Below are 27,100 nucleotides of genomic sequence, written 5' to 3'. Positions count from 1 at the left end.
ATCTCATATACACTGGTTGGAACGATTTCTTCGGAAAAAAGGGTAACAATAACAAATCTTTAACGTTGGTGGCGATGCTAGCCCGGCCCCAGATGTACATTATGGAGGAAAGTTTTACAATAAACACCACGTTAACTGTTGAGAACTGAGTGTATCAGAACTGCATCCAAAATGCTTTATCGTACAATTAGGTGGAAACGATATTGTTTCACTAGTGCATCACTGGAACTTCTTGTTTTGTGAATAGTCAACATTTTCGCAACATTTCAAGTTCGATACAACATCGCGGAGGTTGTGGTGTTGCAGTTTATTCTCAGACCTAGGCCACGTTATTTATACCAGAGATACAGGAGATACAGTTGTTTAGGCAGTAGCGGATTTTAGGGTATAGCGGATAACATGCCAATATTAAAAAGGAGCTACAAAATTTCCTCGAGTACTTTATTGGAAAATTAAGGAATAAAAAATCAAACAACAAACATCTTTAGAGATGGCGTTCATTTGAATTTTGCTGGCATGATTAAATATTACAAAATTCGTGGAGCTGTATTGAAGCTATTGAAATCATAAATTCCGGATCGACTACATAATAAGTACATACCAACAAGTGAAAAGTGAAATTTCCTGGATCTCAAGTGAAGAAGACAATTATTTACCTTACATCTTAGTCCCAAAGTGAACTTGGGACTGATATGAATTGTGGTTTAATGTGATAGTTATATATTATCAAATTATTGTAAGGACTATGTTTGCACATTTACTTGAAAATTGCTAGTGAAATATTTGTTGTTTTTTTTTATACATAATGTTCTTGCATCCATTATTGTTATTATACATTTATGAATTTAAATAGTTAGGAGGTAACAATGCCTTAATTTTAAGGTGGTTTATTCGACTTTAGTTGTAAAGTCCCTAAGAATTAGCAGTTTGTTAAAGTCCTTAATTGTAAGGAATACTTTAGTTAAATGTACCTTAGTTGTAAGGTAATTGTTTAATGCTAAAATATTATTTTAGTAAAAATACGCCTTAATTTTTGAGGTGGTTTATTCGACTTTAGTCGTAAAGTCCCTAAGAATTAGCAGTTTGTTAAAGTCCTTAATTGTAAGGAATACTTTAGTTAAATGTGCCTTAGTTGTAAGGTAATTGTTTAATGCTAAATATTATTTTAGTAAAAATACCCCTTAATTTTAAGGTGGTTTATTCGACTTTAGTCGTAAAGTCCCTAAGAATTAGCAGTTTGTTTAAAGTCCTTAATTGTAAGGAATACTTTAGTTAAATGTGCCTTAGTTGTAAGGTAATTGTTTAATGCTAAATATTATTTTAGTAAAATACGCCTTAATTTTAAGGTGGTTTATTCGACTTTAGTCGTAAAGTCCCTAATAATTAGCAGTTTGCTAAAGTCCTTAATTGTAAGGAATACTTTAGTTAAATGTGCCTTAGTTGTAAGGTAATTGTTTAATGCTAAATATTATTTTAGTAAAATACGCCTTAATTTTAAGGTGGTTTATTCGACTTTAGTCTTAAAGTCCCTAAGAATTAGCAGTTTGTTAAAGTCCTTAATTGTAAGGAATACTTTAGTTGAATGTGCCTTAGTTGTAAGGTAATTGTTTAATGCTTAATATTATTTTAGAAAATAAACTTGACACGCTGAGTGTACTAGAAAAAAAGGTTGACAATTTTGAACATGAAGTTAACAAAATATGGTGTAAGCTTGATGACTTTAGCAAGCAATTTGCAGATCGTGTCAATACATGTGAAAGTAGAATCGACAATATTGAATTCAATGACGTATCTCAAAGGTCTGAAATTGAGCATTTATCAAGGCAAGCTACTGGCATACAAGACGAACTTACCTACCTAAAATCGCAGAGCATGCGTAATAACCTTATATTTGGTGGAATTGAGGAGCCAATCAACGAACGACAGCCGGATATCGAACCGAAAGTGCGCAACTTTATGGTAGAAAAGCTGAAAATTGCTCAAACAAATAGTCGATAACATAGTTATTGAGCTGCTCATAGAACCGGATATCAAGAATCGGATCCAAGCAAAACGCCGTAATCGTATTATCGTTTGCACATTTGCCTAATTTCAAGGATAGGGAACAAGTGCGAAAGCAAGGGTTCTGCTTGAAAAATACTAACTTTTTCATTAAAGAGCAGTTCCCTCCTGAAATAGCTGAAAAAAGGCGAAAGTTGATCCCCCAACTTAAAGCTGCACGTGACGAGGGTAAATCGGGCTTGGCTCGCATACGACACCTTATATATTGACGGGAAGCCCCAGCAGAGATAACGTGTTTCGGAGAATGAACTTAAAATTATTGTGTGGAATTGTAATGGGCTATCGAGTGACAAATTAACTGATCAAAATTTTGTTGAAATAATCAAAAGTTACGACATAATTATTCTTTCTTCTGAATCATGGACTACTAAAGACTCTGTTTTAGATATTGACGTTACTATTGTTATAATTATTATAGAAAGTTCAGGCATAGAAGAGCTAGAAGAAATAGTGGGTGGCATAGTTATTATATATAAAGGAAAATTACACTAATGGTATATCTGTTGTCAAAAATACTCATGACACAATTGTTTGGCTAAAAATTGATCACTCTTATTTTTCACTTGATACTGATATTTATTTGTGTGGAGTTTACCTTTGGTCAGACGAGTCCCCTATTGCTGGTATAATTAATGATGATTTGTTTGATTTATTATTTGATGATGTATCATATTTTTGAAACGCTAGGAACAGTAATGATTGCTGGGGATTGGAACTTCACGAGTTGGTTAGCCATAATGATTTTATTTCCTTTGATGTTTGTAATGATCAGCTAGATTTTGATTTTTATACCCCTGATATTGCTCAAGGACGGGCCTCAGAAGATAATGTATGCAATGCTCGGGGGTTTCGTATGCTTGATTTTTGTAAGTCCACATCATTGCGAATAGCTAACGGTAGAATTGGTGATACCAGTTCGTTCACATTTTTTTTAACCAACGATCATGTAGTACAATTGACTATTTTGGTTTTGAATGATTAAAGATTTTAAGCGGATTAATACATTTCAACTGTTACCGTTTAACGAATACAGTGACCATGCACCACTCTTCTTTTGAAATTGATATTAATTCTTTGATAAGTAGTCAAAATATAAATGATTTATGAAAATACCTCGGAGTATACAATTTTATAAATGGTTCAGATGATCCACAAGATAAACTTTAGACGTGATATCATTTCAAAGCTTCCCGAGTTTTTAATGCACTTCTACTTAGTAACGGTACATTCGGAGAGCCTTTCTATTGATAATTTAGTTGAGGGTTTTTCCTCGTTGATTTGAAGAAGTGGCCGAACCGTACTTTAAACATTCGCGGATATTCATGCAATATGCATTCGACATCGTGTAATAAAGAGTGGTTTGATCGCGAGTTTGTGTGTAGAATCAAAGAAAACTGTATATTTTTAGCGCTTAATTCATTTAATGGAAACAAATCAATAGATAACAGACAATTACTTTTTGAGCGTAAACGTTCTTATAAACTTTTAATGCGCAAGAAAAAAAGAGTGTTTAAGACTAAAAAGTCGCGCGAATTATGCGAACTTCGTAAATCAAAACCAAAGCAATTTTGGAATCATTTTAAGTCAAAACTTGAAAATTGTTCAAACGATGTAAAACCTGAAGAATTTCGTGAATATTTTTCTAGCTTGTTTAATGATATAAGATCTACACGTATAGAAGATGTAGAAAGTTTTTTTTATCTCTGAAACAGACTTTAATATAAATAACCCATCTTTTGAATGCCTGAATACGCCTATTACGTCTAATGAAATACTTATGGCAATTAAAGATCTTAAGCGAAATAAGGCACCATGTCCTGCCGATAATTTATTAAATGAGTTTTTCATTGAAGACGTCCGACATACTTATCGGTCATATCACTGACTGTTTTAACACTATATTTAATTCCGGTCATTTCCCAAAAGTATGGTCTTATGGTTATATAGTACCATTATATAAAAAGGGAAATAAGAGGGTACCGAATAATTATAGAGGAATAACATTAATTAGCAATTTTTGGTAAATTATTTACAAAGGTATTAACAAAACGGGTTGAAAATTGGGCGCGTGATAACAATATACAGTCTGACGCACAATTCGGTTTTCGTTCAGGTGTAAGCACCGTTGATGCAATTTTTGTTTTGCACTCTTTAGTGGAACGAATACTATTCCAAAATTCACGTCTTTATTGTTTGTTTTATTGACATTAAAAAAGCCTTCGATTCAATCTATCGTAATGCTCTTTGGTATAAACTTTTTAATCTCGGACTAGATGGTAAATTGATCAGGATTTTTTAGAGATATGTACTCTTCGGTGTCTTCCTGTGTTAAGCACTGTAATACTTTGTCAGACTTTTTTGATATTTTCTATTGGTCTAAGGCAGGGCCAAAATAATTCACCGATTTTGTTTGCTTTATTTCTGGAAGATCTGGAACAATACTTAAGAAATGATGATAATAATAACGATAAGGGTTTCACTTTTTATGATATATGTATGATTATTTTACTTTTTGCCGACGATATGGTCATATTTTGGAAAGTCAATTGAAGAATTGCAATCGAATCTAAATAATTTAAAGCTTTATTGTGATAAATGGGGCCTAGAGGTCAACACAGATAAAACTAAAACAATGGTTTTTAGGAAGAGGGGAAGCATCAGAGAAAACGAAAAATGGTCATACGATAATACTTTATTAGAGACTGTTGATAACTTCAACTATTTGGGTGTAGTCTTTAATTATACGGGGTCTTTTCAACTTCATAATCAGTATGCTATAGGAAAAGCTATGAAAGCCCAAAACGTTTTACTTCGTAATATTAACAAATATGATGTGACCCCTTCCGTTTCACTCCAACTCTTTGATGCATTTGTTTCCTCAACATTAAATTATTCTTGTGCAATATGGGGTTTTACAAAATCTAAGGATATAGAAAGGATTTCACTTGAAATTCTGCAAGTCATTGTTAGGCGTAAAACATAGTACATGTACTGCAGCAGTTTATTCGGAGTTAGGCCGATATCCTCTTTTAGGTTCAAAGATATGTTCAAATAATAAGATTCTGGTTACATATTCTTCATTCAAATAATAATATCTTAAAGTCTGCTTTTTATTCATCAATAAGTCTTCATGATAATGGATATAACTCTTGGGCAGCTAAGGTTCATTCTATTTTTAAATGATTATGGATTCACAGATGTATGGCTCAACCCATTGCAATACAGCCCAAAAGAGTTTGTTGAAATATTCAAACGTAGATTAGTTGATTGTTTTATACAAAAGGTAAACGCAGACATTCAGTCTAGTTCCACTTTTGGTTAATCTGTATGTACATTTGATTGACAAATTTGAACCTGCATTTTATCTTGATAATTTATTCATTAAATCCTACAGACAAAATTTATCTCGTATTAGATTATCTTCTCATAAATTAAAGATAGAGGCAGAAAGGTATGGTTCCTAATAGAAATCCACGTTCTGAAAGAAAATGTGAATTATGTAATCTTCAAGAAATTGAGGATGAATTTTCATTTTATTATCATTTGCAATTGTTATACTGCATTACGTAGGGAGTTCATTAAGCATATTTTTACAGAAGGGCCGAGTATGTTTAAATTTTTGCAGCTTTTGAAGTCAAAAAAATAAATCCGAAATTAATTGGACTTGCTAAATACATCATCTTTGCTACTAAAGCGTCGATATGACCTTATTAATATTACCATTTAAAGACTATTTTTACCAGTATGCGCATGATAATTTTGCTCATTAAAAAGCGACAGTATTGTATTTATCATGTAATTTTTAATCGTTGATTCACTACATATTAAATATATGAAAGTCATTTTTTGCAACTTTTTAATAAGAGTAATGCCAACTTTGTATTGTTTAAATATGGATTTAAGAACATTCTCCATATATACTTTTGTTTAAGAATGTCTGTTTTCAATATGATCGTACCATGACTTATGATTTATGTATTACGTGTTTTGTAATATGACTATGTACAAATATGTATACGTCAATAAATTATATCTATCTATCTATCTATAGTAAAATACGCCTTAATTTTAAGGTGGTTTATTGGACTTTAGTCGTAAAGTCCCTAAGAATTAGCAGTTTGCTAAAGTCCTTAATTGTAAGGAATACTTTAGTTAAATGTGCCTTAATTGTAAGGTAATTGTTTACTGCTAAATATTATTTTAGTAAAATACGCCTTAATTTTAAGGTGGTTTATTGGACTTTAGTCTTAAAGTCCCTAAGAATTAGCAGTTTGCTAAAGTCCTTAATTGTAAGGAATACTTTAGTTAAATGTGCCTTAATTGTAAGGTAATTGTTTACTGCTAAATATTATTTTAGTAAAATACGCCTTAATTTTAAGGTGGTTTATTGGACTTTAGTCTTAAAGTCCCTAAGAATTAGCAGTTTGCTAAAGTCCTTAATTGTAAGGAATACTTTAGTTAAATGTGCCTTAATTGTAAGGTAATTGTTTACTGCTAAATATTATTTTAGTAAAATACGCCTTAATTTTAAGGTGGTTTATTCGACTTTAGTTGTAAAGTCCCTAAGAATTAAGCAGTTTGCTAAAGTCCTTAATTGTAGGAATACTTTAGTTAAACGTGCCTTAATTGTAAGGTAATTGTTTACTGCTAAATATTATTTTAGTAAAATACGCCTTAATTTTAAGGTGGTTTATTGGACTTTAGTTGTAAAGTCCCTAAGAATTAGCAGTTTTGCTAAAGTCCTTAATTGTAAGGAATACTTTTTAGTTAATGTGGTGCCTTAATTGTAAGGTAATTGTTTACTGCTAAAATATTATTTTAGTAAAATACGCCTTAATTTTAAGGTGATTTATTCGACTTTAGTTGTAAAGTCCCTAAGAATTAGCAGGTTGTTTAAAGTCCTTAATTGTAAGGAATACTTTAGTTAAATTGTGCCTTAGTTGTAAGGTAATTGTTTAAAACTTAAAGTAAAAATACGCCTTAATTTTAAGGTGGTTTATTCAACTTTAGTCGTAAAGTCCCTAAGAATTAGCAGTTTGTTAAAGTCCTCAATTGTAAGGAATACTTTAGTTAAAATGTGCCTTAGTGGTCAGGTAATTGTTAAATGCTAAATATTATTTTAGTAAAATACGCCTTAATTTTAAGGTGGTTTATTCGACTTCAGTCGTAAAGTCCCTAAGAATTAGCAGTTTGTTAAAGTAATTAATTGTAAAGGAATACTTTAGTTAAATGTGCCTTAGTTGTAATGTAAGGTAATTGTTTAAATGCTAAATATTATTTTAGTAAAATACGCCTTAATTTTAAGGTGGTTTATTTCGACTTTAGTCGTAAAGTCCCTAATAATTAACAGTTTGTTAAAGTCCTTAAATTGTAAGAAATACTTTAGTTAAATGTGCCTTAGTTGTACGGTAATTGTTTAATGCTAAATATTATTTTAGTAAAAATACACCTTAATTGTAAGGTGATAATTTTCAACGAGTTGAAATTCTTTTCTTAGTCAATGTTTCCTTGATTTTAAGGAATATGAGTTCTTTTCTTAGTCAATGTTCCTTAATTTTAAGGAATATGAGATAAAGCTTTAATTTTAAAGCCACTTTCCATTATAGACTGTTCTGTTTTGTTATTTTTGATAAAGTTGTAGTATGAATTTCTTTTAGTTTTTCAATCATTTGTTATTTGTTGGTTCCTTTCTATGCTTAAACATTTAGTATTTGTTTGATCAGATTGTAAATTCCTTTGCTGTATTGTTTCAATTTGTTTGCATGTAACTTTATTGCATTGATTGTAATATTTTTATGTTCAATCACAGTTATATATTACTTTTTTACCGGTTAACACAACAATTAATTTTTCAATATATGCTTAATGTGTATTAATCATATAGTATTATCACATTAATATTTCTCTTATAAATTATATTAATGCCAAGTTAATTTACTCACTCAAGTCTTGTTTAAATCCAGATATTTATAATGCCTTTAAAAACGAAATTGAACTCAATGATGGTATCCCAGATAATTACTGTAGGGTTTCCTATCCAAACATTGATACAGCTGTTTCATTAGTCAGAGCTTGTGGTCAGTATTCGTACATGATGAAAGTAAACATCAACAATGCTTATCGTATTGTTCCTATACACCCAGATGATTTTGATACTTCTTGGATTCAAATAAATGATAGATATTATTACTTTACCTATGGGTCTGAGCTATTCTTGCGCATTGTTTGACAGGATCAGTTCTGATATTCAGTGAATTGCAGAAAACAAACTTGGTTTATATAATTGTGCACACATTCTAGATGATTTCTTTTTTGTTGGGGACAATTAAACAACTGTGTGAAACAGGTTAACAAATTTTCATTGCTGGTGTGCTTTAGTTGGTTTACCAATTAATCATGCTAAAACTTGTCGGCCATGCAGAATCATGTCTTTTGTTGGAATTGAATTGGGACTCGGTACTAATGGAGAAAATATTGCCCCAAGAAAAATTTAATAAGATTCGCCTAGCTCTTTGACAAATTCAAGCATCGGGAAAAAGCAACTCTCCTTGAACTACAGTCTGTTATTGGTTTGCTTAATTTTGCTTGTGCTGTTATTGTTCCAGGCAGGGCATTTTTTACGTCGTATCATTGATCTAACTATTGGTTTTAAAGAAATCTCACCATCATAGACAGTTATCAAAAGATGCTGAGCAGATTTTCTGGCATGGTCATCGTTCATGTTTTCAATTTAATGGCAAGTCGATGTTTCTACCTGACCATTGAAGTCACTTCTGTGTCATTAGATCTTTCACAGATTCTAGTAATGTCAGATTTTGGAGGGTACCTGTCAAACAAATGGTTTTCAGCCCAGTTGGCCTAATGAATGGTTGAAATATCACATAACTGTAAAAAGAACTATTTCATATTGTTTAAGCTTGAAAGGCCCGTGTTAGTTTCACATTTACTGCTGTCTATAGCACATTGCTACAAATGGGGGACTTGCACAGTTGTGTGCTAAAGAATAAGACTGGGGGGGAACATTGGAGCTGCCTCCACTGCAGCGCAACAAGGTTTTTTCAGAAGAAATGATTGACCTTACAGGCATATGGTCATCTTGTGCATTTAAAAAGTATATAAGAATTCCTATGTTACAAGTGTAATTAATGGCAAATATGATAGCAGTCCTCTAACAAATGCATAATAAGTTTTTACATGCATTAATTGTAAAGCAGCATTCACAAGATTTGTAAAAACAATTGTTAACTTTGTTGTCATAAGGACAAGGGCCTTTGACATATAGCCATAGTCATTCTGCTTTGATTACATTTTCTTTCAAATTAATATGATCTCAATGTACAACTTTCACAAAATAATGCAAATAATTTGTAAACATGTGTTTTTCTCTAGCATTACAACAGTCACTAAATTAAGTTATGTCATGGGGACAGGGACCTCTGACAGTAAGGTGTTTTCAAAACAATATATATTTATTAAACCATTGTGCCAATTTGAAGTACCTGGAGTTTGCTATTTAACACTTTTTCTTTTTTCAATCTTTAATATCTTTGCATCAGAATGCACATAATCCTTTTTTATGTATTTTTCAAGGAATGCGGCAATTATTACAATCACAACATCACTTTCTGTCATGGGGACACGGGCCTCTGACAAAAACTTGTTTTCAAACACAGACACTCACTTGTAAGTTTGTGCCAATAATATGTTATATGTTCATATTACGATATTAGAATTTGTATATCTCTTGTTATGTACATAATGTTCAATTTTAAATTCATGATTATTCCTTTGTGTTAAGGTAAATTAAAAACTTCATGTCTTAGGTTAAGATGCCAGCATGGTTATATTTTAAATTTGTATCAATTTAAGATCTACTTGGATATTACACATATGGTGATATCAGTATACACCTTTACTCTAAAAAGGTAATCTAAATAAAGACAACATTTATTTCAGTCACCAAGTTTACTTTATGTCATGGGGACAAGGGCCTCTGACATACAAGGTACCTTCTAACACATACAGTCAATTAAATCCGTAGTGCCAATAAAAATGTTGTCTTATATTTAGGTAGTTTAGTTATCATCTTGTGATGTACATATTTTTAATAATTCTTGTTTATTTCATTAGCATTGTTTCAAACATTTTAAAGAATAATTTTGTTTGTCCCCTTTTACATGACTAGTCAATTTCATTAAAGAAGTTTTGGTTGGGGGAATTGTGTTTTACACAATTTGTGGCAATATTCTTAGAACCCAACCTTTGATAATTTTTTCGGGATATGTGTGTATATAATTTTATAAGTACATTTTTCAGAAATGTTTGCTTTGCTTTGTATACAATTTTATGTTATATTATAACTTTCATATCAGCATTGTTTTATATGTTTATATGTCATTTATTATTAAATGGCCATTTCACAATTTTATGTTAGTTTGATAACTTTCATATCAACATTGTATTATATGTTATTCCGTCATTTATCATTTTCTTTTATGCTGTCCATTATATAGAGATTTAAGAATCAAATACAAAGTGCCACACACTTTTCCAAATCTAAATAAATTTTCTAGATTAATGACAAATTCTAAAAGAAAAAATCTATATCATTTAAGCAAATTCTTAAGAGATGCATTTGATAGAAGAAATGAACAATTATAAAATAAATATTAAAACAATCTTAGATCTTTGCTATGATTGGTATTAAATTGTCGATATACCAAAAATAATCTTAACACAATATATGCATTATTATGTATAATGTTCATTCAATGTATGTTTGCTTTTGTTAGATTTATTATTGTGTGTTTGCCATATGTATATTTATGTTTGTATTGCCAAAGGCAGATATCTTCCGAATTGCAAATAAAATTTTGACTTTGACTTATTAAATGGCCATTTCAATTTCAAAGTGTAGTTGTTATTCTTGAAAATTATCAAACAGAGAAAACTTCTTCAGGCAAAGATACAACAAATTGAAATGTTGACATAAAAAGACATGTTTATTTTTTAAGAAAATAATGATTTTTACGAAATGATACGACGCAGTTGAAAATAAAATATGATACGACGCAGTTGTATTTTTGGCAGTCTTTTCAACATGAATAATTTTGGCAAAATTTTTCTATTTTATGGAATAATCACTTGCGCTAGATAAAAACCCAGATCATTTGCGGTGTAAAGCAATGTTCTGTTGATTATTTAGAATACAATGTGTCATGTCCAATATAACATTTAATTTGAAAGTTAACATTGCGGAAGCTACTTTTCAGTTAAACATGAACATGTTACCTTATTGATCATAATATCTGAAATATTTTCTTATATTTTCCTGTATGTTCAATATTATCCCCAATTTTTTTCGCAAAAAAAAAAATATGTAGAAATCTATTAACTTAAATTCACACACCTGTCTGATTTGTTTTTTTCAACAAAATTTGTTAACGTCAGCTGTACAAATAAGCAGCTTTTTTATTAACTTCTGGCGTGAAGTTTTAAGATTATAAATATTTGAAATAATTATAAAGAGAATAAAATTTAAATTTCTTATTTCGGTATATACATGTATAGCAGAGAAATTTTCAATGTAAACAGGGGGTAATCCTCTGTGAAGTCATTTTCTGAAAACTTTTGTTTAAGTTTTCAGGCAATTCATTATCAAATAAAAATCACACTTTAGTATGAAGGTATGTTAAGATGTCATGTATCTAGTCTGTTGAAAATTCGATACGATAATCTGACATTTTCTGTTCAATATTGTGAAAACTTAATAATTCTTCAATACTGTTGAAAGATCATGTCTGCCTATATCTGTATCAAATTTATCGGTGCATAGCGTAAATACCTTTGCAAAACGGACACCTTTTTTACAAAATAATTTGTAGTTGTATCATATGTAACTCGATTTTGAAAAGTTTTTTTGATGGAGAAGAATGATTTAAGTGCAAATATAGAAAAAAAATACATTCCGTAGAACTTTCCTCATCGACGATAAAGAAACGCAGGGGTAAAGTTCCGCGGCGCTGAACATAAAATGACTAAACGGAAAGCATAATCTACTTGCAAAAATATATTGTAGCTTAACCATTTATAATATAATTTAAAAAATTTAATGTTCAGTTTCAAATAATAAAGCTCATCTGTCCTCGTCGATTATTAAGAAAATGAATACAATAAAATTGGCACCTAAAAGACATAAGTAATAATGGAATTGACGGAAATTATTGCTCATTACAAGTAACAACGGTAGGCATGCAATTTGCGCATTCCCGATAGCGAGAGACCTTTTCAAAATTTGTAATTTTTTCTCTTTTTTTTTTTTTTAAGAAAAAAGTAATTCCTGATTAATACAGGGTCCAGTGGAGGTTACACTAGAATATTGAATTTTGTATCAAAAATAGTAATCACTCCCATTTCGAACTCACGTGAACAAGTTTATAAGCATGCTAAGGCAACACTAGAACACGTTGTCATATGGGTGTGCGATCACGTGTTTCAATGTATATTGCATTTGATACAGCTTTTCGGAATTTGTAGATGCTTATGATTAGTACTAAAATGCGACCGAAAAATGCAGCCTTAATAGAATTGTATTACATTTCCATTTTTATGAAACCAATTAGTGACCTCTGCTTTTGACTTAAGTTGTAAACAAAAAATGTTGTAGGACGTTATTGGCATACCTAGCACATAATTTAAATAGTTTAACTGCAATGAAAATACAACTGCGTCGTATCATATTTTATTTTCAACTGCGTCGTATCATTTCGTAAAAATCATTATTTTTTTTGGAAAATAAACATCTCTTTTAAATGAAAGTTAAGTAAATGATGCAAAATTATGTTTTGACGTTCATGGTGAACTCTGAAAACGAGTATATAATTAATTTGAAGGCAAAACGATAGATAAAGCAATATGAACTGCGTCGTATCCACAAATTTTCATAAAATTTCTGCCCCGCTTCGAGTTGCAAGTTCGCTATAACTTTTGTTCTACAAAATAGTTGTGCAAGCACTATATACCGAACGAAGCGGAAAATAGTGTAGCGTGTTAATACGTATATCTTGTGTTCAGTCATTTATAACAAAAAGAGTTATAAACAAAAACATACACTTTTCGTTCCAAGATGGCGGCGTTTGTTTATATTTTGTAGGATACGACGCAGTTTTGATTCCCAGCCCTGAATGTAGAACAAGCTAAATGTTTATGCTGCGCAATAAAAACGGGTGGAATATAATTTGATCCAACATACAAAACAAACAATTTTTTTTATTTATTTCATGCTTTTTTATGGGTTTTAAGTATGTTTTACTGATGTTTTTGCCTCATAAACATAAGCTCTCATTTATGACGTCATCAAACCATATAATAAGAAAAATAATGTAAACTTTAACGAATGACGTTATATTTATGTGCAGATTTCCATGTGCTCCTGGTAATCAAGCACGTTTTACGTTATATATATGTACATTGTATTACTATTTTACATTATATCTCGTAAGTGTGAAAAAGTCATAAACTGGAATTAACTATCTTGACATGATACCCAGCAAACACATGACGTTAAAATAACGTCGGATTAATGTTAGATTTTGGTCACGACGTCGGCGACCAAAATACGACGTAAATCTGACGTTAAAATACCGATGTCTAATAGACGTTTCTTTTTGACGTGGAACTAACATCAGGTTCTGGTCGGTGTCCTGACGGTAGGTAAAAAAATAACAGAAAATAATCCTTATTCGCTGTTGTAATCATTTAAACTTTTTTTCAAATGTTATTTGGATTACAAATGAAATGTTCTTATATAAATACAGACCAAGATCGCGGCGCTGCAACCTAATAAAACATATAGGTGGCGCTGTATATAGGCAAGTTACATGTGTTATTGTTATGAAATCTATTTATAGCCACAGATCTGTTTACAGGTTCCAATCATTTAACGTTATAATATTATCATTTGTTGTACATTATATGTATCAAAATCACGAGTTTTTTAATAGTGCTTTAACATTTAATCATAGTGACAGAAAAGGGAAAGAAAACGTAATTAACCTATAATTCGAATCTAAAGTCACGTGGATGGAAATTCAAATTCGTAGGCGTTACGTTTTGGCTGTCAGGCAGGAATCGGGATGCACTGATAAAGTGAATATTATAGATTTTCTTGAACAAAAAGGTCAGTTCAATTTATTTAGATTTATTTCTACTTTGTATTAGATAAATAATTGCATGATTGCAAGCACTCTTAAATTTAATTATCATTATTTGAACAGCTGAAGTAAAATGTCACACAAATTCGCGATAAATTAATGTCTAATAATAAATCTTTTTAAAATTGACATGTTTTAACTCTGCTTGTAAAGAGTTTATAATATTCCTTTCAGTACTACCAAAGAGAATGCTTAGTTTTCATATTTTTGTTAAACTGTGATGTTTTTGTCAGTTAAAATCTGAGAATTGAGAATGAATTTGTACGATTTCGAGCATTTCGGACCAACACGTTTCGGTCCCAAATAACCCAAAACGTTCCGGTCCCAAATAACCCAAGACGTTTTGGATTCAGACATTTCGGCATTTAATCTTTAATTTAAAACTATGAAATATTTAAGGTGACAACGGAGTCAATTATCACTGAAAATACCTAAAATGAGATTTTTTGCTTAGTATATTTATCAACCTTTTCTGAACACATTCGTGATTTAATTTTGGAAGAAGTTAGTCCAAAAAATGTGTTTTTAAACGTTTTAAAACGGTACCTGTACTATTTTTATCTGCTATCGCGTAACCTGTCAATTATCGATAACGCTCCGCCCCCTGTTGAGGCATCAATGAGGGAAATCGGTAGTTCCATATATGCGTGAATTACCGGTCCATACTGGTCCATACTACTCGTAATTCATGTATCGTACAAATACCGTACATCTTTTATGAATATCGTCTACCTTTTATTTAGCCTTTTTTTATAAAATAAGAAATTGTCGGCCAATGTACGTAACATAATGTATGAAACATAAATAACTAAGCATAGCGACAAATCGCACGACCACGGGGTTGATTAAAAATATAGTTGCTAAAATATCCATAATGTGTGAAAATAATTTGTCTGTCCCGTTAATCTGATAGATATTACATTGAGTTTATGGACTTTTGTACGGATTCAAGGGCTTGCTTTACATTCAACCTCGTTTTCTAACAATGTCAAGTAAAACAACAACAAAAACAGACAACATTTTTTATGTGAACGCCTATATGACTTGTGGTAAGGTCTCCCTGACAAATTTCTAAACCATTTTAGGTTGTCTAAGGATGATTATTTCTCTATGAATCAATAAAAAAGATAATAAAATAAATTATCAGTGAATGCTTTGAAAAAATTGTTCGCTAGTAAATCGAACACAGTACTAATAAACCTGGGAGAAAGTTTGGAATTTATTGTATATCCCAGTAGAAACTGGATCTCTATGCCGTGCATAGATGATTTTCATGATAATAGAAGTCAAGAAGGTCAGATCATAATGATCGAGTGATACCTTTTATTTCTATTAAAATATGTGAAGCATTTATATCAATTTGGAGGAAAAAATATATAAAATCCCGTTCTTATTTGTACATCTACCATGGACTTTAAAATACTGCCAGAAGCTCAGTTTTTTTGTTATTTTAATTTATATTTTAACGGAATTTCATACACAAGTACACAGATAGAGTAACACTGGCATAATATAATAACAATGCTGATGATAATAATAATAAACTTCAAATGTGAAACAATTAAATACCCCGCTAGCGGTGCACAAATACGTCCCATTTCCCCCCACCGAGTGCCTCAAATTTTACCGAAAGTCACGTGACATGTGCAACCGATACCAGACTAACGGTAAATCACGTTAAGATGTGAAGAAATTTCTGTTATAAACTGATATTAATCAGCAACTTTTTAATTGGTCAGATGTCACTGGGTCATAAAATGTTGTTAGTGTATGTTACCGCAACTTGTGACCCTCTCTGGTGCGATATTTGTGTATTATGTAATTATTTAGCGTGAAACGTAGGGGTCCGAGAGAGAACAGCCAATTTATGACACTTCGTTTGATGCGGATCGGACTAACTTTGAATCGGCATAACTTTTTTAATAATCAAGCAATTAACATGCGGTTTAAAGCACATGAAAGGGAATTCATTTACGGAGGGAACCGTGTCAGGGATTTTTGTTTGCTCAATCAGCGACTTAATTATCTTTAATTACGTAATATGTATGGTGAAAAAAGTCGCATAAAATGTTTGACGTTACGTAATATTTTTTTGAGAAAAGATAGACAAAATTTGAGACACGGTTCCCCAGATATTATAAGTATGTTTATTTTCCAAAAGTTTGATGACAAAAAAATAAAAAATGACTTTGATATGACGATTTAAAATTTTAGGATTTTTATTAAAAATCAATCATTTACAAAGACATTTTTTTCAAATATGTTATTTTTTATGATGATCAACGACATTTAATGCACAAAGATTAAATAAATAACAATTATTACTAAAATAAGTTGGTTTAAATGACATTTATGTGATTACCACGGAAAGTGTCTGTTGTCACCTTAAGACTTGCGTAACTGTTCTATTTCAAACGTAGAATATACTGTAACATAAGTTAGAATATAATTTTCTTTTCAGGTAGTTAAGTGTTGGACATGCTCTCAAAGGTCGGAGGGACGGAAACACGTGAATATGTAAAAAGAAACATATGACAGTAAGATTTTTGTAAATTCTATAACATACTTTAATCCATACTAAACTGGAGTTTAAAAGCGGCTTTTTAAATGTTCAGTATTTATGTTTACTTTTAATTTTTGTTAAAGCTCTCATAAAAAGTTGGCAAAATTGTTCATTAAGTTAAGATAACCATGAAAACATTTTTGCTTGTTATTTTTACATGTTTCATAAATTTCTTTTTTTTCAGTGAAAATGATGTCACACACGCTATTGGACGCTACAAACGCTACATATCCTCCGGACAGACGAGGGGTGCTGAAAGAAGGTCATATCTTAAAGCATCACACCTCAAAATTCGTGCTAATTCTCATGGATATCTAAAAGTATAACTTTGTGAAGTAACTAAAAGGCAGCAATTTATACATTTCTGACAATTATCAAAGGAGGTCAAAATATGCAAAATGGCACTAAATGTTTTAGAAATGCTGTAGAAATATAGTTAAAATACTGAAATTCTGTCATTAATTGCTTGAAACATTATTATCAGAATCTTTTTCACTTTTCTTAAAATTATAATATTTTCATTATTTTATTTGATAAGGCAAACTTTGATAGAAATGTGCATACATTGTTGTGTTCTTTAATATTTGTATATATTTTCTTAGTTTCATTTATGTCATTGTATTTGTAATCCCTTTTTGTTTTGTAATTAACTTATTTTATGTTTTATTTTGTTTAATTTATGAAAATTATTTAACCTTGCAGAATTTACTAAAATTGTATGTATCAGCTTAAAATTGCAACTTTCATTTTAAATTAAAAAAGCATAAAACATATTTTTCTTTTAGTTTTCTGTTATACATTTCATAGGAGGGAAAGTTACTTAATAGAATGAGTTACATTAAATTCGATCAAATCAGGATTAGCCAGAACATATTTATGACGTGGTGAAACAAAAAAGATTAGGGGAATGATCAAATGAAGGTCAGAAAATGACCAGATTTAGGACAGAAAAGGGTTAATATTTAGGTCGGAAAATGGTCAGATTGAGGTCGGAAAATGTTTAGTAACTGGTTAGATTCAGGTCGGAAAATGGTCAGATTGAGGTCGGAAAATGGTTAGATAATGGTCAGATTTTGGTCAGAAGAAGGTTAAATAATGGTTAGATTCTGACGTCTACCTGACGTCATATTATTACGTCAAAAAAACTTTCAAATCCAACCGTTTTTCCGACCGTCATCCGACGTCAGAACCTGACTTAAATCTGACGTCAGTATGACGTCTTGTGTTTGCTGGGATAAGTGCATCAGGGTCGTTTCGTGTTTTGATACTGTTCCTTTTATAGACGTTTATAGATATGGGACTTTAACAATGAATACAATTTGACCTCCTTGCAACCATGTTGAAAGTACATGCATTGTATGGTTATATGCAATCATTCATTTATTAAATCAAACAATCAACCAATCAGTCATTTGTAAATTATGTTGACTTTTGGTCATCAAAGACTGTACACTGTATACCTCGCGTGCACCTGTTTGAAATTATGATTAGGCGAATGGCGCGTTGGCTAACATGTTCTCTAATTTGGGTGTACGTTGTACAACAAAATTTTTCAATATATTTTTATTACAATCAATTATATTACTACAGAGATGCACAATACATCAAATAAATAAGAAACCTTGATATATCGCATTTCATTTTCCTTATGCTTGTACTTCAGGCCGTCGCATTTAGTGCTTTAAGCAAGTTGTAAAAGTATTCGCTCACAATACAAAATTGAACACTTAAGAATATTTTGCTGGCACCATTGCAGACATATTCATACAAAGAACATTTCTTTTTCGCATCGTATTAGAAAATCTTTGTTAAAGATGTCAAAATAAAAGTCTCTATTAAAAAAAGATCGCTCTTTTTTCAAACTTAGTGAAAGGAAAGCAGGTATATATACGGTTAAAGACATGCGTGTTTGTTTGAACAACAATTCATGGCTTGGTTTATACAATATATACGTATGTTTATACTAAAATTGAATTTCATTTTAAGTTAGTTTTTATGCAACATCACTTTTATGCGTGCAAATTCACTGTAATATTAATTCATAAATGTTCCAATAATATTTGAGTTGAGTGACTGATACATATTATTATTATTCAAACTTTCAGTAATTAAATAGTGTGCGCGCACTGGTTCTACCGATATTTGTTTCAAGACGTGAATTATTTGCTTTAACGTGTAATCTTTGAATTGAACTTGGCAACTTGCTGTAAACTGTCTTTAAAACTTGGACCTTTACAGCACGATTCTTGGTGCTTGCAGAGATAAACATTGAAATTGTTATTCTATCAATGTACTGATGACGCTCTGGCCTATATTTGAGAAACTCTGATTGCACAAATCATGTGACATATTAATTCATGATATGATTTATCTGACCTTACTTACTATATTTGCAAAAGGGAAGAAATGTTTGCAGTGAATTTTAAATTAATCGGCTTAATTGGGGCGTTCTATTTTGGTGAGTTGAAGAGTTCCAATTATCTTACATACATTTATAAGATATTTTGTTTAGGAAATAGATGTCAATTTTGAGTGCATTGCCGTAGAATATTGCACGGTCCTAGTTCAGATGCGCAGGAATATAACCACGACGGCCAACATGAATGACTTTGAACGGTACACCGTGCAATATTATACTTTAGTGTCCAATTTATTTGTCATCCAATGAAAACGCTGTATTTCTTCAAAATTCTGTGCATTGATTTTCATAGAGGAACAAAAGTCGATTCTATGTCGAATACCGTTCATAGTCGCAGGTGTCAAGTGCCGTGTGGCAGCCGTAAAAAGTTGCCCCCTACTTCACTTCAGTGTCGTTATATTTTCTGGTCCTTCGGGATCATTGATGCCAACACTATAAAGTGTTGAGAATTGAGTACCGCTCAAGCCGGTGCTAGGGGGCGTGAGGGATGTTGCACTTATTCATTATCCCTCATGTACAGACTCAATCAAATCGAGTCTGCAATTCTTATGTTATATTGTTGTGATTAATGCTTCCGAAGGATCACTTTGTTTCCAGAATTTTGTACTTCACAAAAGCAGGTGTCAAGTGCCGTGTGGCAGCCGTAAAATGTTGCCCCGTACTTCACTTCAGTGTTGTTATATTTTCTGGTCCTTCGGGATCATTGATGCCAACACTATAAAGTGTTGAGAATTGAGTACCGCTCAAGCCGGTGCTAGGGGGCGTGAGGGATGTTGCACTTATTCATTATCCCTCATGTACAGACTCAATCAAACCGAGTCTGCAATTCTTATGTTATTTTGTTGTGATTAATGCTTCCGAGGGATCACTTTGTTTCCAGAATTTAGAACTATGTTTCATAGTACTTCATAGAACCGCGTAGCACTGACGTAATTAAGTGAATAATAATGAACCGTAGCTGTTCTACAGAAATTAGAAACATTCTCCTGTCGCTATCGCTCCCGTCGAATTTTCTTATTTCTGTAGAACAGCACGGATATGAACACAAACATATACATAGAGTCACAGTTGACGTTCTATATTTAGATATGTGACGTAACCACTAAAAGAATCCGACGCGCTTAATATAAGTACTCCCAATTTTGCTTAATATCAGGTACGGCAGCATTTATTTGTTGATGTGGTAATTAGAATCGAAATAATATATATATGCAAATCGGTGATTTTTTTGTCGTTCGTATGCGGATCATTATGTTTGGGTGTTGAAAATTAGTGTGAATGAAGGGTGCTGGAATGTACATGTGTACATGACCAATATGTGTCACAAACCTTAAAATTTTGTTCTATAAAAGTGTGCGTGTTAAAGTCTAAGCAAATTTACCCTGAATTCATTTCTTTTATTCAGCAATTTGACATTATAGGCTAACAAGAAACAAAGTAAGACAATTTGGATACAATTGAAGATCTAGATGGGTTTCATCTATTTTTTAAGCACAGAAAACAAATTGCAAAACGTAAGTCTGGTGGTATTGTTCTTTGTGTTAAGAAACATTAAGTCCATATTTAATGATTTTAGAGAGTGCCAGTAGCTTAGTTTGATGGTTCAATATTCCGATAAAATAAATGCAAATGAAAATACTTTGTATGGTGTAGTATACGTGCCACCAGAAAACTCAGATTTTTCCAATCCAGACCCATTTTCAGAAATACAATATGAAATAGAGAAATTTTCAGAAAACTCTGCTAATATATGTTTGTTTGGGGATTGGAACTCCAGAACAAAATTACTTAATGATATTGTTGAACGAATTATGATATTTTTAATGTCAATAATCTAGATGATATATACTTTGAACTGAACGAAAACATTGAAAAGTTTAATTATTGCACTATACTGTTAAGTGACAAAGAAATAATTGTGATATAGATGTGCTAATAATTATGACTATTGATTTGTCGAATTTTTACAAGCAAATGATATGTTTATATATTGAATGGTAGAACGAACGGTGATTTAAATGGCAATTGTACCTGTAAAAATGTTAGAAGCGTTGATTATTTTATTTGTACATCTGATATGTTTAAGTTTGTTGATAGTTTGACTGTGCACGATTTTTGCCCTATGTATTCTGATGTCCATTGCCCGATCTCACTTTTATTAGATTTTTGCAACAAGCCTTCAAATGACTCAACACCAAAGTTAAATAAAGTCACGATATTTGATCAAGATAAAGCACATGTCTATTGTACTAATAAGATAGGAAGATAGGCTTTTTGATATCTACTCAAAGCTTTTGACTATAGAGACGCTAGATAATATAGGCAATGAGTTAAATGAGGTAACTGAGGAAATGTTAGGGGGGTTTGAAAGGGGGCGGAGTCCCCCTCATAAAATTTTGGACTTGTGAAAGGCTAAAAATGACCCCAGGTCGATCATAATGTAACGTTTAACCAACACTGAAAAGCCTTTGACTCTATCTCAATCCCTTGAGCAGTTGCAGCACTTTGAAATAAATTTTGATGGAAAAAAACGAGGCAAAATAGTGATTTTTGGCAATTTTTAGATGTCCCCTCGTTGCCATGGTAACAGGAAATTTAAGACTGAGCCTGTCGTTACAAAGGCAATGGTCCAGTCAACATTTGTGCCAAGTTTGATTAGTATTGAAGCATTTTTCATAGTTTCATAGCAGTTTGAACTTGTAACAGGAGGCTTTTCAGTGAAAACGGCCATTTTTCACAATATGCTCATGGGGGAAAGGGTTAATAGTAGTTATAGGGATAGAAAAAGATATATCTCTGAAATCTATTATATGGAAATACAAATATTATAAAGGTTGATAAATGAATGAACACTGATCTCTCTAATTATGTGATATATAAAAAATCTTTGCATTTGTATAAAAATGATCTTAGAAACATATTGAACTAAATTATTATATTAAACTTTGATAAATATTTTTGAAATAATTCGTTTTATTTTGTATTAATGTTTAACTATCTCCTGTATTTGTTAAAAGAATATTATAAGATGTGTGAGTTACATTCTATTAACCTCGTTAACATTTGTAATTTGTTATTTACTGCAGTACCTCATATTTATATGTATTGTGTATTGAGTGAATAATAAAAAATCTTGAGTATCTTGAAATGTAAATTTCTATAGCTTGAGTAAACTTAACTTCATAAATAATTAAAAAAATTGACATATATTATCTTTTGCACAGTTCTTACTAAATGATAAAACCTTTAGTGATGTTATTATGTTGTTGTTTTTAGTTTATATACACATTTTTATACCCCCGCACAACAAAGTTGTAAGGGGGTATACTGGAATCAGCTTGTCCGTCCGTCCGGCCGTTCGGCTGTCCGGCCGTCCGGCTGTCCGTCGGTTTTTTCTTGTTCGCCCAATAACTTAAGAATCCTTTGACCCTTAGACTTCATATTTGGCATGGAGGCTAGTCATGATAAGTAGATGACCCCTATTGATTTTGAGGTCACTAGGTCAAAGGTCAAGGTCACAGGGGCCTTGACTTCAAAAAGCTTGTCCGCCCAATAACTTAAGATTCCTTTGACCTACAGTCGTCATATTTGGCATAGGTTAGTCATGATAAGTAGATGACCCCTATTGATTTTTAGGTCACTAGGTCAAAGGTCAAGGTCAAAGGGGCCTTGACTTCAAAAAGTTTGTCCGCCCAATAGCTTAAGATTCCTTTGACCCACAGTCTTCATATTTGGCATGAAGGTAAGTCATGATTAGTAGATGACCCCTATTGATTTTGAGGTCACCAGGTCAAAGGTCAAGCTCACAGGGGCTTTGACTTCAAAAAGCTTGTCCGCCCAATAACTTAAGATTCCTTTGACACACAGTCTTCATATTTGGCATGGAGGCAAGTCATAATAAGTAGATGATCCCTATTGACTTTGAGGTCACCAGGTCAAAGGTCAAAGTCACAGGGGCCTTGACTTCAAAAAGCTTGTCCGCCCAATCACTTAAGATTCCTTTGACCCACAGTCTTCATATTTAGCATGGAGGTTAGTCATGATTAGTAGATGACCCCTATTGACTTTGAGGTCACAAGGTCAAAGGTCAAGGTCACATTGGCCTTAACTTTAAAAAAGTTTGTCTGCCCAATAACTTTAGATTCCTTTGACCCATAGTCTTCATATTTGGCATGGATGTTGATCATGATTAGTAGATGGCCCCTTTTGATTTTGAGGTCACTGGATCAAAGGTCAAGGTCATAGGGACTTTGACTTCAAAATGTTTGTCCACCCATTAACTTAAGATTCCTTTGACCCACAGTCTTCATATTTGCCATGGATGTTGATCATGACTATAAGGTGACCCCTATTGATTTTGAGGTCACTGGGTCAAAGGTCAAGGTCACAGGGGCCTTGACAAAAAAAGCTTTTCTTCTTAATTGCTTAAGTATGTCCTGTCCACAGTGTATTGATTTTGAGATTTTCACATTTGAAGCATGTAGAATACATAACTTAGCAATGCACTGGCTTAGTAACCTCAGATTTGGCAGGGAGGTTGTCTTTGAGCTCTAAATGGCCACTGTTGATTCTGACAAAGTGGTATGCGGGGGTATTCACGCCATTATAGTGGCAGTTCTAGTTCTTCCTGACATTTTATTCATATATTTTTAGAAGTTCTCCTAAAAGAAATAACTGTGATTATTGTTTTTCTGATTTATTTTTATTTTATTATTTTAGATAGTAAAACATACATATCTTTCAGTTTTTAAATTGCCAAAGTTTTCAATAATCGTGAAACATGTTTTATGTGACATGGAATGGCAGCAAATCTATTTTTAACTTCTTGACAAATATGTTTTACATGTTGTTCTTGAATAAACTACTCAAATCATCCGATAGATATTGTATACATATTCTTAAACTTACCATTTTTATGTTTTATAAAACTCAAATCACGAGTAGATCTAATGCATTACGGTTTAAATTATGAACACAATATTTTATTCAGCATTTATTTAACAAATTCAGGTCCCCATGTTGTTGTCAATACAGTGCGACTTAAAAGCAGATGCAAATTAAATTTTCATCTGATCAATCAACATCTTTCAATAAGTTTATATATCTAACTCTTTATCATTTGGGCAATCAAAGATCATTCTTTATCAAAACATAGAAGAACAAAGGATGGACTTGTGTCTAGTGAAAAAGTGCATTTCAATAAAATATTATATTCTTTAGATAATTATAATTTACTATGTATTCCATGTATTCCGTAGCAAACTTTCTGAGTCCCAGAGGGAGGATCTTTTAGAAATCTATATCGGGTCCAACTGGGACCATTTTCCATTTTATAAAAAATAATAAGAAAAACTGACTTTTGAATAGAAATATTTGAAACCAATCGCCAAAAATGTGTCAACATTACACTGTTTATGCTATGGTAGATGAACAATAATTTTAAAAAAGGGTTTCAACCTAATTTCTATTAGGTTGTGGAAAATATCAGGTGGGAGCAATCAGAGAAAAAATGGTTTTTTGTATAAATGTGTTTTCTTCCAGTACGAGCAGAGCGATGCTTCCATTGTACAGACATAGCAGATCCTGGTTTATGTACTAAAGTTGAAACTTGTGGACCAGATCAGGTATGTCCATAGCAATATCATGTGACCATGTTGGAAATATAGCTTCTTGTGCAATAAAATTCATCATATTACGAATTATATCTGTATACCTCAACCATTAGAATTTTTAAACTAAAATGCACAAGATCGCAAAATAGATGATTGATTAAGCAATTTTATTTCATGAATGTAACTATCAAAACAAAATACCGAATACGGATTAAGGGCATTATTTTATTACATACCCGTGCCGCTTTTGAGACTCCGAAAATTGGTGTTGCACGGTCGTGCACATGAGTTCTTCTTTGGATATGTGGTAAATAGACTATTATATTCGTGTACCTACATTAATAGATTTATTCAACTCGTTGAATACAAAATAAATTCAGCATTGACTCTGCACTCATTCTGCACTCGATTTAGTTGCTTTCTAACAGAAACGAACATTTACTTAAAATATTATTTTTTTTTTATCTCACAGCGACTATTTTCGTATTCAGTTTTAAATAGTTTCAATAACAAAATCAATTTTAACTTGAACACAGCGATAACAAATTTGTTATTTAGCTTTAAACTGTATCGGTATAGTTTTGTCTATTTAATTCTTATAAGTAACGTATATTTTTTATAAAGTAACAATGGCAAATTTGTTTTAGATAGTAAAAGAAAACTGTATCCCTAAACAGTAAGGGGTTTTTAGTTTTAACAGTAATGATTTTCATATATTGTACATTGTATCTTTTTAAAGTATTTTTAATTATCAGCAAACAGGCCCCATTTTGTTTAGCTGTAGACTGATCAACAAAAACAATTTACTGACCTTCAACCAGTTTATTTTAATCAGTAACGATTATTTATTTTATCTTTTATCTTGTTAATTTCTTTCAAATATGAGTACATATTTTGTTAAAATTCATATGTTTTAAATTTTTATTTCAATGAATATAATTATTGTACAGCAGAGAGTTTCGTTTAAATTCAGGTTTGCTCCATCAGACAGTATGTCCAATATGATGGCACTGTACTCTACAGTTTAGGATGCCGAGCTAAAACCGTAACATTATTATTATTATTATGATTGTTATTTTGTGAATAGTATACAACACATATTATAAAATATCTTCGGGTAATTTTGAATTGTTAAATACATGAATAAGAGAAAACAAAAACAAAAATATGTTCGAGTAAATGAAAAACAAGAAAAGGAAATATATCTCTTAGATATGATTGATGCGATTTCTTATTTAAACTACATCATGTACTTGTATAGCATAATGTTTCTTAAAAGAGATACCGAATCTTTATTTCTGATTGTAAAGACGCAAACCTAATTCTTTATAAGAATGATAATTTTACTAGTGTTTGAGAAATACATGTATACCATTTACATATTGAACATGTTGTTGTAAAGACTTGCCCCGCACTTGGAACTATAGTAGGGAGGCGAGATATGTCGATACGTGACACCGCTGTAACAACTTGTGTTGAATGCTGCAACAAGGATTACTGTAACATACAGGGTTGCAACACACAGGGTAAACTTCCTGACTTTACGTTCATTACTACAATGTTATCATAGCCCTCTTATATAACCAACTTATAACACCAATATATTTATTGTTTGTTTGTTTTATGCTTTTGTTTGTTTGTTTGTTGTTGTTTTTTTTTGTATAAAACAACCAGTTTCGTAATGATTTGATAGAACTGTGCCGCATGTTCAGGTTTTAGTATCAAATATACCAGTCGAAAACATCTGTATATTCTAAAAGGTTTAAGAATTGAATCTTTATGTTCTTATAGTTGTATCGCGGGACAAAAGAGGACCTTATTGTTTCACATGCGATGCTACGAGGGACCCTTCTACGTGTAGTGACGTCACAATTTGTCAAGAGTCGGAGGTATGAATTTTCTATACAATTGTCATATAACGCAACGGCAATGAAGTCGTACTAAAAGTTTTTTAGTGTTCTTTATAATACATTAAATTTCTGTAATTTAATTATAATTGCTATGAACTTGCAAGTGTACCAAATCTGACAACAGTTGATGACTACAGTAGACTTTATACAGTTGATGACTACAGTAGACTATATACAGTTGATGACTACAGTAGACTATATATAGTTGATGACTACAGTAGACTATATATACTTGATGACTACAGTAGACTATATACAGTTGATGACTACAGTAGACTTTATACAGTTGATGACTACAGTAGACTTTATACAGTTGATGACTA

The 27,100-nt window shown here is 31.7% G+C and overlaps 1 protein-coding gene and 1 long non-coding RNA gene across 2 annotated transcripts; both read left to right on the top strand.

Annotated features, from left to right (window-relative positions):
* The first annotated feature begins 13,602 nt into the window (after nucleotides 1-13,602).
* Nucleotides 13,603-17,549, top strand: LOC132747837 (uncharacterized). The gene is made up of 3 exons (XR_009628168.1): nucleotides 13,603-14,239; nucleotides 16,735-16,810; nucleotides 17,021-17,549. It is a non-coding gene; the product is annotated as an uncharacterized LOC132747837 (long non-coding RNA).
* A 1,614-nt stretch (nucleotides 17,550-19,163) lies between these two features.
* LOC132747833 (uncharacterized) lies at nucleotides 19,164-26,762 on the top strand. The gene is made up of 5 exons (XM_060737359.1): nucleotides 19,164-19,294; nucleotides 24,797-24,879; nucleotides 25,841-25,912; nucleotides 26,270-26,393; nucleotides 26,659-26,762. Exons 1-5 carry the CDS (start codon nucleotides 19,243-19,245, stop codon nucleotides 26,760-26,762), a joined length of 435 nt encoding a protein of 144 aa, XP_060593342.1. The 5' UTR covers nucleotides 19,164-19,242.
* Nucleotides 26,763-27,100: the final 338 nt, after the last annotated feature.

The sequence above is a fragment of the Ruditapes philippinarum genome, unplaced genomic scaffold (genome assembly GCF_026571515.1).
Source record: "Ruditapes philippinarum isolate M1 unplaced genomic scaffold, ASM2657151v2 ctg3989_1_1_1_1, whole genome shotgun sequence".
Lineage (NCBI taxonomy): Eukaryota > Metazoa > Mollusca > Bivalvia > Venerida > Veneridae > Ruditapes > Ruditapes philippinarum.
The sequence above is the reverse complement of the archived record's forward strand: the minus strand, read 5'-3'. Positions and strand labels throughout refer to the sequence as shown.